At 40.4% G+C, this 14,616-nt stretch overlaps 1 protein-coding gene across 1 annotated transcript; it reads right to left on the bottom strand.

Moving 5' to 3' along the window:
• Positions 1–11,336: 11,336 nt before the first annotated feature.
• Positions 11,337–13,416, bottom strand: LOC143581844 (putative 4-hydroxy-4-methyl-2-oxoglutarate aldolase 3). Its single transcript, XM_077064529.1, has 2 exons — positions 13,209–13,416; positions 11,337–11,855 (listed from the first exon to the last, which is right to left on the bottom strand). Exon 2 carries the CDS (start codon positions 11,844–11,846, stop codon positions 11,346–11,348), a length of 501 nt encoding a protein of 166 aa, XP_076920644.1. The 5' UTR covers positions 11,847–11,855; positions 13,209–13,416; the 3' UTR covers positions 11,337–11,345.
• Between the last annotated feature and the right edge of the window lie 1,200 nt (positions 13,417–14,616).

Raw genomic sequence — 14,616 nt, 5'->3', positions numbered from 1 at the left:
GGGTTTGATTGAGTTTGAAAAAACCGGCCAACTTATTTATTTTTCATTGAATTAATTGTAGTTATGGTTGTGGAAAACAAGATCGAGCAAATTCGGTACCGGTACCGAAATCGATACCGATTTGGTACGTCGGTATCGGATCGGTACCAAAGTTTTTAGTTTCGAGATCGGTATCGGTACTTCCCGAATTTTTACCTTTAATACCAGTATCGGTACCAAATTTTTGTAATTTTTGGGATCGGTATTTTCGGTGCCGGTACGGTACCGAGCTCATTCCATGTGGAAACCATGAACCCTAACTAAGTTTTTATGTTAATAAGACTATTATGCCTATGCAATTTGTAACCATGTGGTTTTTAAATATATATATTTTAGACCCTTGTTTTGTTATGCTGCTAGTAAAAATAATGACAAAACCGTGCGTCATGGGTTTCGAACCCTAGTCTAGCCATACCAAATACAACACACGCAACCAACTAAATTAATTGGATTTGAAAAAAACTTTGACTTTGTTTATTCAAATACAAAATTGATTGTATTTACCAAACCGTCATTATATATCACCTGCTTCAAAATCCACTCACCTCATTTGAAGGTTGACAAGCGTTTGAACCGAGTGATCGGACATGGCGGTGGGATTGAATTTGGTAAGTATCACAACAGTGATCGAAATCGGTAACACAACCTTCTTGATTAGGGATGTGAACGTTGGTGGTGATCGGTAGTGTGAAGACGGTGAGGGCGGTGGGTATGGTGATGGTTTGTTGCAGAGATGGTTGTTGTGGGTGGTTGTGGTGTATGGTGGAGGTGGTTAATCAATGGCGTGAGACGGTGGTTGTTCTGAATAAATGGAGAATAGGACAACGATATCTTTTATGTTATTTTGAGTGAATGTAGAATTAGGGTTAGGGGTTCAAATGTTGAAGATTAAAGAAGAATATGTGAGTTGCAGATTGAACAAGAAGATGTGAGTTGCAGATTTGGGTGCGTTGGGTCTTTCTAGCAAAACGGGTTTCACCACATGGGTCAAAACTGCAATTAAGGTGCTGTTTGTTTTTTAAGATATGCAGTCTGCGGACCATATCTGCAGGTATCTGTAGCAGAAGAGGTGAACCAAACCTCTGCAGTCTGCAACAAGAAGACTGTATGTTTTTTAACGTCTGCAGACTGCTATAATAAACCGAAATTAAATAAACCGATTTTTTAAACTTTATTCAACAACAAACTACTAATAATTGTACAATTTTAACAATAATCAAACAACAAACATTCATAAACCTTCTAAAAACTTTATCAACAACAAACTAGTAATAATAGAACAATTACAATAATGGTGAATAGCTATCAAATCTTGAAGAAATAAACATGCCAAGGTAGCTGGTGGTGGAGGTGGCAGCTAGGTCTGGAGGCGGCGGTGATATGGGGAGAAAGGAAGGCAGCGGCGGTCGGCTGGGGTAGGTGGAGGAGCAGTGGCGGTCGGCTGGGTTATGTGGAGGAGCAGCGGCGATGACAACTAGGGAGGTGGCAGAGGTGTGGCGCTGGCAGTGGAGGTCGCCGGTGGTGCGGCGCCGGCAGTAGAGGTCGCGGTGGTGCGGCATGGCTGTGGAGGAGATGGTAGGGGAGGAGATGGTAGAATGAAAGGGGGCTAGGGGTTTGAATGAGATAGAAGATGCAGAAGACTTGACAAGAGGAAGGTCCATGTCTTATAGGATAAGATGGCGCGAATACGTTTTTTAATGAAATGTGTTTAGAAAAACAAACAGTCTGCAAGCCTAAAGGTCTGCGTGTGGTCTGCGCGGCGCAGACATAAGAGACCAGGAAGATCTTCAAACAAAAAACAAACACCACCTAAGTCTTATTATAATCATTTTTATTATTATGCATGAAAAGATGACTTTACCCCTGGACTTAACGGTCAACCAAACACTTGGACGAAAAACCCAAATTGCAAAAAAAAAAAAGGACCATCACATGGGCCTTATCCGTGAAATGGCCATCACGGGTTGAAAGTTGCGTTTTGGATTTCACCACAGGGACCATAACTGCAATTAAGTCTTTTTTAAAATACCATTTTAAAAAAACTAATTCTAAAGTGTCCCTCACGGAGAAAGAGGAAGTCATATTCATATTCATATACATAAGAAGTATATAAGAAGAAGAATAGTCTTTGATTTCTTTTTAAAAAAGAAAAACTGACTTTCTTTGAATTTGAATTATATCAAGTTTTCAACTTTGTCCCTAAACATGAAACTGAAAACGCAAAACTTAGTGTAGGTTGATTGTAAGAAAATTAGATAAGAGAAATCAGATACTTTTTAATCATATAAATAATTAATGCAAGTTATTTTAGTAACCATGCTTATAGGTTAAATCAACGTAGTTTGATGAATGGATTTAGAAATTCAAAAAGGTCAGGCATAGTAAATTACATTGTACTGTCAATTTCAACTACTAGATCATAGATCCAATGGTTTAGATCTATTTTTACACTTCTATAAAATTATTGTTTATTACAATAACCTTACCCTATCTAAGTATATTTGTTGGTGTTTTTAGTGTTATCAATGTGGATTCTAGTATATTGGATTAACTTGTTGATAGAGAAAATAACGTTATAGATTAAACAAGTTGGATGGCGTGAGAGTGCGGGTTTGATTTAATTTTTTTGAGATTATTATATGATTAATCAACTTGGGCCTTATATAAATAATTATATGGGCTTGTAATTAATTTGTATGGACTCATATGGGGATTGGTTTTTTATGATATTAATCGATGCTTTCATTCCCTGGAGCTGGCTCTCTCTTGATCGAACATAAACATAGAACGAGATGAACGATTACTAGTTCTTGTTCTTCATCACATTCATAGAATCATCCAAATCCAATTCCAATAACGAAAAATCTGTCTTATCCAATAAATCGTATAACTCGTGAAGTAGGTTTATCTGAAAATTCTCAAACTATTCAGAGATTAATCTAGGCCCCTGATTATTTATGAATAATGAAATTAACATCATATGTTTGATTATTTGATCAAATTCATCATCCATGTACACAAAACTTACTAACACTATTTGAAAATCAAGATGTTTGCATCATGACTATGTTCATTACACAACATAAATATGTGAGTCAAATATCATCTAACAAAGCTTTAATTAACACATAGCTACGTATATTGCACAACACAGCCATATGACCCAAAATATCAAGTTTTTTTCCCACAACACACACATGTATCTTTTAATATCGTAAAGTATGGTTAGATGACCCTGAACACCGTATCTTCAGGGTAAAATAGATATGGGTCAAGGCATAGCAAGCTTCTTCACCGTAAATTTGCTGGCTTATTGCAAACCTAGGATGACATAGGGCAGACAAATAACAGTTAACAGTGTGCCATGTTTAGTCATAATTCCCCTTATTTCTATATTTAGGAGAAAACGAGTACTTGTTTCCCACACAATCCTTGATTCCTGCTTATCACAAGTTCACAACTTTTAAATTTTCTTATAGATATTTATTCAATGTCTAAATCTGTTTAATTTCATAACTCATTATTAAAATTTTCGTGAGCTTTATTGTAATTCATCACCCTAAAGCTCACGGACAATCCCAATCCAATTCTTATAGATAGAAAAGAACTAGAAACTATTATGACATTTAGGTAAGTGCCTAAGCACATACAACCAAATGCAATATACCCACACTTCAATCAATTCAAATGAAGTACTATAATCATAATTCTCAATCTTGATCTACTTTACGTAAAAATAATAAATTATGTCCAATTAACTACTTTATTGTTAACCAAATACTAAAGAATAGAATCCAAAACACATAAACTATATGATGTATAGTGTATGTGCCTTGGTTTCTATTCTTAAGTGTTTGGTTAAGAAGACAATAGTTAATTAGACATAATTAACTGGAATCAATCAAACGCGGTCAACCTTGACCAATATCATATTGTAGGGGTATGGTACTAAACCCGGCTTACGACCTTAATTTATTATGTTTGGCTTATTTTATTATATGGACTAATACAATATTATTGGGCTGAGGGGGTTTTGTGGAGGTAACCCTAACTGGGCTAGGCCCATTAGGGTACCATGATGGTGGCCATGAGGCTCTCTATATAAGGAGGTCTCCACCTTCTTATTAATGGGTCATGCTCAGCAAGAGCTGCCATCATATCATTTTTGTGTCTGTAAACAAGAGATCCTCGAGATTTCTTAGCAGTCACCTCCACACCCCCAAAAAGCCATCGCAGATCTCAAGCTAGCCGGAGAAGAAGATCAAGGCGCAGCTCGTTCATCTCGAAGACCCGGGAACATCGTCATTGATCAGGTCAGATTCATCCCATGTTTCTACATTGGCGCCATCCGTGGGACGGCAACGAGCTACCCTTCGATTTTCGTCTCGGTTCTCGGATCTGTTCATCCATTATTCAAATCTGTTCATCCATTTTCTCCCAAGAAAAATCCAGATCTGGAAGTTTACAGAAAGATGCTTCAAGACTTGTTCTATTAAAGCTCAAAAAGATCCACAGATCTAAAAGATGCTTCCAGATCTGTGTTTCTGGAGTGACGCAGATCTGCGTTCACACGCAATGGGTGTCAGATCCAAATCTGATTTTTCAGTGTTCAATGCTGGAATAAGTTCTAGATCTATGGCCACAAAGCAAAAATTGGGAGCAAAAAGGAATGCACAGAAGAATAACAGGCTGTGTACATCGGTGCTCCTCCATCACCACTAGAGCAACTAAAGTTAACAGTCTCGGAGAAACTCCGCCACCGCGGAAACCACCATGTGGGTTTTGCGCAAAAGACTGCCACCATGTGGGTTTTGCGCAGAAGACCGCCACCATACATGCTCGCCAGCGGGTCACCATTCCGCCGACATGCGTGAGCGCCCGCGGAAACCACCGCGGAAACCACCATGTGGGTTTTGCGCAAAAGACTGCCACTGTGCATGTTCGCCAGCGGGTCACCATTCCGCCGCCATGCACGCGCGCCCGCGGATCCTCACTCCGCAGCCATGCATGCGAGCCCGCGGAAACCACCGTGTGAGTTCGAAAGACGACTCCATGCTTTTGGCTTTACGTAGAAGACTCAAACGCCATGCATGTGCGCGCAACCCTCTACCATGCTTGTGCGCAACTCGCCGCCATGCATGCGCACGCAACTCTCCACCATGCACGCGCGCCCGCGAGTCACCACTCCGCCGCCGTGCATGCGCACTGCCAAGGATCAAGCTTCGCCACCATGCATGCACGCCCGCGAGTCACGACTCCGCCGCCATGCATGTGCGAGCCTGATTTTAATTTTGCATACATGTTTCACACTTCCCTTTATTAATTTGAGCAATATGACAACATTGTATTGACATCAAACTAAAAATAAAACGAAGTAAAACATACATGCGCGAGCTTCAAGCTCAGACGCGTTGACGAGTTTTAACTCTAAAACGTCAGGGCCTTAGCCCGATAATATGAGCCTTAGCTCAAATTACTCATAGCATCCATCCTACGTATGGCGCAGCTGGACCATAAAATACCTAAGCACAACTAAGGCAAAACACATGCCAAAGCATAGTTGTTAAGGTTTCAGGTCGGGGCCGCGCATGGGATTATAATGGATATAGGCAGAGTAACACATACTGACACGTAAAGGCTAAAAAACTCATTCATAATTCCCTATAATAAATGCGCGATAACGTCGCGCAAAAGAGGAATAATGAAATGCCAAGGCACGTGTCAGCATATTCAAAATATCGCAAAATAACTTGAAATATGACAACTGTTAAGGAGCAAGTAAAAATAATTTCCTTACAACCTTGTTCAAATTTCAATGTGTAAGCATACCTTATAGCACACGCGCGCGCCATCACGCATGCGCCACCGTGGTTCGATACACCGCCACCGCGGTTCGATACACCGCCATCACGCATGCGCCACCGCGATTCAATACTTCGCCACCACGCATGCGCCACCGCGGTTCAGTACATCGCCATGAAGCAGCAGCGCGTCGCCGCGGATCACGATGCGCCGTCACGGGTCAATACTCCGCCACCATACATGCGCACAGTCGCGGATTAACATTCCGTCAACATTCACACGTGCCACGACAAGTGAACCTCGCCACCGCGTAATGTCATTGCGCCACCATGCGTACACGCCACCGCGGGTAACCATCTGGCCGCCATGATGCATGCCACCATGCATGAGTTTCACCGCTATGAAGCAGCAGCGCGCCATCACATATGCGCGCTGGCGCCGAGCACACGAAAGGTCTGAACGTCTCTGATGCATGTCAACACCAACCAACCACATGCATTGACGATTTCATTTTAACCAAAGGGATGGAATTTCGCGCAACGCGCGTACAAGAAGAGAAAAAGAAAAAAAACAAGCTCTATTAAAAAAGCAAACTATTAAGTCTAATATCTATCTTACCTCGCTCGCACGAGACAAGACACACATTAGACTGGGGGGGCTTGAAGGGGTATGCACCCGCCTTAACATCGAACGGGGTGGGTCAACCTACAAGATATAGATAAGAGGCTTGAAATCAGGATGTCATGAAGACACAAAGCCAAAACCTATGCGCGTGGTGCATATCACATGCTCACGCATCGCATCTGTGCGTGGCACATCACATGTTCACGCGTCACATATGCTCAGGCATCACATGCTCACGCGTATCACATCTGCGCGTGGCGCATATCACATGCTCACGCATCACATATGCTCACGCATATCACATCTGCGCGTGGCGCATATCACATATGCTCACGCATATCACATATGCTCACGCATCACATGCTTGAAATCAGGATGTCAAGACAAAGCCAAAACCTATGCGCGTGGTGCATATCACATATGCTCGCGCATAACACATCTGTGCGTGGCGCATATCATATATGCTCACGCATCACATATGCTCACGCATATCATATATGCTCACGCATCACATATGCTCACGCATCACATATGCTCACGCATCACATATGCTCACGCATATCACATCTGCGCGTGAGAATAAAAAGGACCTCGCGCATCCCCAGGATAAGTGCATATCACATATGCACACAACCAACCACGTCCCTATCCAAATCAGGATAAGGACAACCATGATTGTGCTCATCAGACAACCTTCCAGAAGGTATCTTTTAAGGAATAAAGAATATGCTGATGTTGACAGCTGCCAATGAAGGGTGGACAACTCAGCAAAGCCCATGTGCCACCACGTGATGGCACATGGGTCAGGTGAAATACCTTGGTCAGAGAATAATCAATGAAAAAGCACCAGGTGTCCCAAGTACACGTGGCGCGAAGCGATAGGAGGAGGCCAAAAAGGCCCTAATTGGGTCTGAGCCCAATCATTGGAAACCCTAATACTATAAATACCACACCACCTCCACAGGTGGAGCCAGGCAAGAAAATATATTCTAAGTCCTTTACTCATTTACACAGCACACCGCCATCATACTTGCGGATCACCACTACGCAATCACGTCACAAAAGAACACTGCGCCACATGCGTGGGCGTCGTCGCGGAACAACACCGCGTCATAATGGATGGGCGCCTCCAAAAGTTTGGTTTCTTACATCCGCATCACTGTTCAAGTGGGAGGATGACTCCATACCTTGGTTCTATGCAAAGACTCCACTGCCATGCACGCGCGCCCGCGAGTCATCACTCCGCCGCCATGCATGCACCCACGGATCACTCCGACGCCATGCAAGTGCGCTGCGGACGAACTCTCCCGGCCATGCATGTGCCGCATCGGAGGAACACCCCGACGCCATGCATGCGCAGTGCTGAGGGTCAAGACTAACGCCATGCATGCGCGCTCAACTTGCCGCCATGCATGCGCGCTCAACTCGCCGCCATGCATGCGCGCTCAACTCGCCGCCATGCATGCGCGCTCAACTTTCAGCCGCCATGCATGCGCGCCCGCGGATCACCACTCCGCCGCCATGCATACGCGACCTTGGATCACCACTCCGCCCCCATGTATGCACGCACCGCAGATTAACACTTCGTTAGACCAAGACCGATCACTAAAGAACGCATACATCTTCGCAACGCAACTTTTTAAAATCGGCAAACTGGGGCGGAGGTCTTATTCTGCTCCGACACGTATAACAAGAAAACCTTCCTCGATCTGAAAGAATTCTCGAGTCAGAGGCACGGAACACTCATGTCGGAAGCGTGGAATTCTCATGGCAAAGCAAAAACAATCCTCGCGGCCAAATCCCAGAACGCTAACAATAGCACATGCTTGGTTACAAATTCCTCAAGTAAGTGAATTACTTCACAAGTTTTTTACAAAACCTAAAACATTTTGTCTATATTGATTTTGGTTTAACAATCAAAATAAAACAAAACGAAAAGTATGAGTATATAAGATTTGCATGAAATGGCACAAAAAATTGTGCTTATATTAATGCAGAACACACAGCTATGCACCAAACACTAGGTTGGGCACACCTCATAATTTGCCTAAGGATGGAAGACATCCTAATCATAGGTTGGGAATCCTCATAAACCCATACGGCTACACGCCATACTTAAAGATTGGGAATCCTCATAAACCCAAACGGCCACGCGCCAATTTTATATGTTTTTGCAGGTTCGGCTATGAGCCGCACAAGCACCTATGACATTATTATTATTATCTGGCCGTTTGTGCCTCCATTATTATTTTGAAAACAAGCCGGGATAGTCATCCCGCGTAGAAGAGGCCCCTGTGGGCCAGTCATTATCATCATATTATAGCTAAAAGGCCGCAAGCTTCATTATTTTTATAGCTCGTAAGCTGCCTCGCGCGCAAGTCGCATTACATTATTATCGAGATGCGCACTCTATTTTTTATCAGGCCTCGCGCCACTATTGTTATGATGCGTGCTATATCTTATTCATGCCAGTACACCATCATTACTTTATAGAGAAATCATTCGCTTCATGTCAATGATTTCATCCCTGCTGTACATGCATGTGCCTCAGGCAGTGTAGAGAAATCATTAGCTTCTAGTCTTTGCTTCACATCAGTGTATAACGACTTCATTATTTTATAGCTTGTAAGTCGCCTCACGCGCAAGCTTCATTATTTTATAGCTCGTAAGTCGCCTCGCGCGCAAGCTTCATTATTTTTATAGCTCGTAAGCTGCCTCGCGCGCAAGCTTCATTATTTTTATAGCTCGTAAGCTGCCTCGCGCGCAAGTCGCATTACATTATTATCGAGATGCGCACTCTATCTTTTATCAGGCCCCTCGCCACTATTGTTATGATGCGTGCTATATCTTATTCATGCCAGTGCACCATCATTATCATAAGGATCACAACATGTCACCATCATGGAGAAAACCTCTCAAAACTCAAAGACAATAAAAACAAGGCCAAAGAAAGGGGAAAAAAACCGCCTCATATCCTAACACACCTTATGAAGTCCAGCGCTCCACCTAAACGCTTGCACGCCTAGGAGCAACACTGGACTTGGGGGGCTTGTAGGGGTATGGTACTAAACCCGGCTTACGACCTTAATTTATTATGTTTGGCTTATTTTATTATATGGACTAATACAATATATCTGGGCTGAGGGGTTTTGTGGAGGTAACCCTAACTGGGCTAGGCCCACTAGGGTACCATGATGGTGGCCATGAGGCTCTCTATATAAGGAGGTCTCCACCTTCTTATTAAGGGGTCATGCTCAGTAAGAGCTGCCATCATATCATTTTTGTGTCTGTAAACAAGAGATTCTCGAGATTTCTTAGCAGTCACCTCCACACCCCCAAAAAGCCATCGCAGATCTCAAGCTAGCCGGAGAAGAAGATCAAGGCGCAGCTCGTTCATCCCGAAGACCCGGGAACATCGTCATGGATCAGGTCAGATTCATCCCATGTTTCTAGTTGGTTAACTTAGACCGGGTTGACTTAAAGAAAATGAATCATAATTCCTTATTCTTAAGTATTTGGTTAAGAATACAATAGTTAATTAGACATAGTTAACTGGAATCAATCAAGCACGGTCAACCTTGACCAATATCGGATTTAGTTGGTTAACTTAGACTGGGTTTGACTTAATGAAAATGAAACATAATTACTTTGTCTATGTTTATTAAAGAACAAATATTATTTTTTAAGGAATAAATATCAATTTTTGAAGTAGTTATAGTTAGGGCTGTAAACGAACCGAACGAACACGAACAAGGCCTTGTTCATGTTCGCTCGTTAAGAAAATAATGTGTTCACGAACGGTTCACGAACACTTAACGAACGAGATTTTATGTTTGTGTTCGTTCATTAAGGAAATTAATGTGTTCACGAACACAAACGAACGCAAATAAAATCGGCAGAGCCTAGATATTGAGACTGATGTATTCATCAATGTGAATAATGAAACCTATAAACGAATCGAATGAACACGAACAAGTTCGTTCATTTAACATTAGAAGAACACGGACACTTAATTGAACAAATATTTATGTTCATGTTTGTTTATTTAAAGATGGACACTTGTGTTTGTTTGTTTACAACCTAAACGAACATAACTGAACAAAGATAAATGAACATGTATGAACAAATGCAAATGAACACAAATATAAATGAACTTAAATTAAAACACTTAAATGAACACAAATTAGCTAATATAAAACCTTTAAGCCGATGACCTATCCAGATAATATTTAATTATTTTCTATTAATACATAAACGAATATAAATAAACAGACATAAACGAACATAAACGAACGTTCATGAACATAAATGAACGAACAGAACATGTGTTCATGTTCGTTCATTTAATTAAACGAACACAAATTTTTTGTTCATGTTCGCTCGTTTATTAAATAACGAACATAAGCGAACTTCCTGCAGAATGGTTTACGAAAGATCACCAAACGTTCGGTTCATTTACAGGCCTAGTTATAGTATTTGAACATGTATTTTTTTAATTTATATTTATATTCACACATCTTGTTATAAATATTAGTAAACTAATGACATTTGACATATATAATTTCTCAAAAATTATTTTCTTTATAACTTACTATGTTCGAGTACTCTCCGTTTAAACTGAGTACTCGTAACTTCCCCGTCTAAACTGAGTACTCGTGACTTCCCAGTCTGCCAACTTGAGAGAGAGAGCATTATACAATCATAGTTTTGATATTACAATAGTGAAAATCATACTTTTCAAACTTTTCAATTATACTTTACAGAAAATAAACTTATCATACAATCATCAAATCTTATTAAAAGTACAAAAAACAAATTACTAAACACTTGCCAAATTCCTATACTAGTAATAAATTCATAACCACAAACGGCTAACCATTTCACAAAGACAACTCATTCCTTGACACAAGAATCCCATCACTATCCGCATACAACCACTCCCCATCATGGATCAAGGTTCCACCGACATGAACCGGCACATACTTCTCACCAACACCTCTCTTATTCGATTTCTGAGGGTGCGAAGCCAACGCTCGAACCCCAATATCACACCCATTGATCTCATCCACATCCCGGATGCAACCATTGACCACGATCCCAGCCCACCCATTGTTTTGAGCCAGCTGACCAAGATTACCACCCACAAGTGCACACCTCATGCTGCCTCCACCATCGATCACTAGAACCCGTCCTTCGCCTTTGGTCTCAAGATGGTCCCTAACAAACACGTTGTCTTCAAACACCTTGAGTGTGACTACGGGTCCGGAGAACACACGACATTGACCGTAGGTCTTGAATACGGGAGCTAGAGCTCGGAGATCACCGTTTGCTAGGTGGGATGCGTGCGCGTCACAAAGTTCAGCTGTAGCAAAGGAAGACATGATCTTTTCCTGTCATTTATAAGAACAACTTTTACTAATCTTGAAAAAAAGATTTAACCTTAATTAAAAGACTACAAAAATCACCTAGGGATGTTAAATTTTCTCATATCCATTTGGATTGGGGTAATCAAACAATTTTGCAAGGGTAACAAAAGAATGCTAGTTAGGGTCATGACAGGCTATTATTGAAAAGTATCAGTTTGGTTCTAGTCAAAGCGGGTTGTTTTTACAAACAAACAAACATATCCCATAAGATGTCACTTATAACAAAAGCTGGTAAGGTCTGGCAAGGGAGAGACGAGAGCAAATGTTACCTCATTCCCATGAGATTGCTTCCACTTAGACACGATCTCTAAAAACGGTTAACACAATCTCTAAAAACGGTTAACGTCCTTTTTTTCCCCTTAACAAAATGGTTATTTAAAAAAGGTATATTGGTTTTTAATGGTCCCAACTATTGCCTTTTGGTCACTGCTGGTCCCAACTAATGAATTGGCTACAGATGGTCCCAACTTGAACTTGTAAAGTATTTGTTCCTAATGGTCCGCGACTAACAGAATCTTAACGCCGTTAGTTTCAGGTCGTCGGGAAAACGTTTTTGGCCGGAAAAACCACCTGAACACCGCAACCACCGCTAACCAACTACCACCACTTGAGTACCATCAACCGATTCCGAAGATGGTTCTAAGGTTTCCGGCGATCTCAATAATTGGGGCTTTTTCTAGAAAAAGGTTCCCAAAGGTCCGATACAAAGTTACCAAGATGATTGGGACGAAAATGTTGGGTTTCTGGGAAAAAAGTTGAGTTTTCCGACCAAAACCGTTTTTCCGACGACCATGTTAGGATTCTGTTAGTCGCGAACATCTAGGAACAAATACTTTAAAAGTTGGGACCATTAGTAGCCAATTCATTAGTTGGGACCAGCAGCGACCAAAAGCAAATAGTCAGAATCATTAAAAGCCAATACTGTATACCTTTAAAAAACTATGAATTTGGTTCGTGTCAAGACGAAATGTTTCTTTTTACAAAATGGGTCGTTTTAAAATAAATATTCTTTTACAAAAATGACAATACGAGGTATTTAATAAAATATAACGATTTGATTCGTGTCAAAACAGATGTTTTTACCGACAAAAGTATTTACCTGTCCTAAGTTTTGGAGATTGTTATCCACCAAACACAAAACAGACAAAGTAAGAACAAACAATTTCACCATTATATGTATTCAACAGTTATAAACATAAATAGATATAAAAAGTTTGATTGCCAATCAGGCAATCAACTAAAACCCAAAAAAAGCAAAACAAGAACAGTATGATCATAATTGAAATTATAAAAAAGGGGGTTGTTTGTTTTAATTACCTTTAGCAAGTTAACTGGACCTGTAGAGAATGAATAGATTTGACAATGGAAAGAGAGAGATTGATGAATTGATTTGGGTACAGGAGGATTATATTATAAGATGATCAAAAGTCAAAAGGGGAAGATTTGGTTTGCATGTGAATCTATCCCCTTTTTGGGTGTTTCAATGGTTGAAGATGATAAAAGGAGAAGAAGGACTTCGATAAAATCGGTGGGTGGACACACTGCTTTTATCTTCTTGGGACGGGTGTATTGTCATCCTAGTTTGTTTGTTTTTTTTTAAATAGTCAATTTTATTAAAACCCAAAACACTAATGTATTCAAAACTTTTCGTATAGGGTGCATGTGATACGTGACGTCCCCGTTAACAATATATAGTTTTGTAAAAGGTGTAACGGTAAAAACCTTAAAACTCTTCTAACCATTACACAATTATTACTTTTATTCTTTTTTAATTTTTAATGTAAGTAAAAATAAATAATGGACAAAATATTTGATTGGCTAAAAGAGATGGGTGGAGGCGTTATGTAGAAAACTCTCCATGCCGAAACTTAGACTATAGGAAGTCAAAATGCCCTACTTCCAGGCCATATGACGCCCAATCAACATTTAAACATTTTACAAAAAAAGGGTATAATCAAAACTATATAGTAATCATTATTCAACATTTTTTTTTATTTTTTGCATTTCTGTTTTTTTTATTTAAATCGTATCAGACTTTTTATATTTATTTTTACAAATTAATGTACACATATATTAATTTTATACATGTATAAACTAACAAATTTAGGGACCAAATTTAAATTAGTAAGATTAGAGGAGGGGTTAAATAACAAAATAGCCAAACAAATATAATCAACCCCGTACCCTTCTTTTTCAATTGTGTCCTCTGTTCATTTAAAATAGGGCACGGTGCACCACAGCACCAGGAAGAAATCTAGCCCAAAATTTGGTTCGGTTATGGTTCCGGTAGAGGTAAAAACTCGTTATGCTTATCGATTTGGTTCAATTTTAGCCCATTTTCATCTAACTTTTACCTAATTTTGGGCTTAAGAAAAAGAAAAGGACAAGAAGCATTTCAAATGTGTGTCATTACGTTATATATAAAACGATAGCTTCAAAACGCCACCGAAAATGCCAGGCTGAGGCGGTGTTCCTGGTGTTTTGGCTCCAAAACGCGCCGGCAACATTGGTCAACTAAGGGCTGTCTTAGCTCAAAACTTGAAAGGGGTGGTGTTATGAGAGTTTTGGAAGAGTTTTGTGGTGGGAAATGCCCCAGTACGGATGATCTAAGAAGCTAGCTAACCAAACACTAAAAGATAATCTATGCTAAAATTTTAATAACGACACTTTCAAGTTTACTTTTTTCAAACCAATACGTAATGGGCTAACTAGAGACATCAAGATA

Source organism: Bidens hawaiensis, unplaced genomic scaffold, assembly GCF_021521415.1.
Source record: "Bidens hawaiensis isolate Kalapana, Puna unplaced genomic scaffold, B.hawaiensis_p1.1 tig00031205_1, whole genome shotgun sequence".
Classification (NCBI taxonomy): Eukaryota; Viridiplantae; Streptophyta; class Magnoliopsida; order Asterales; family Asteraceae; genus Bidens; species Bidens hawaiensis.
This window is presented reverse-complemented; position numbering and strand designations above follow the sequence as displayed.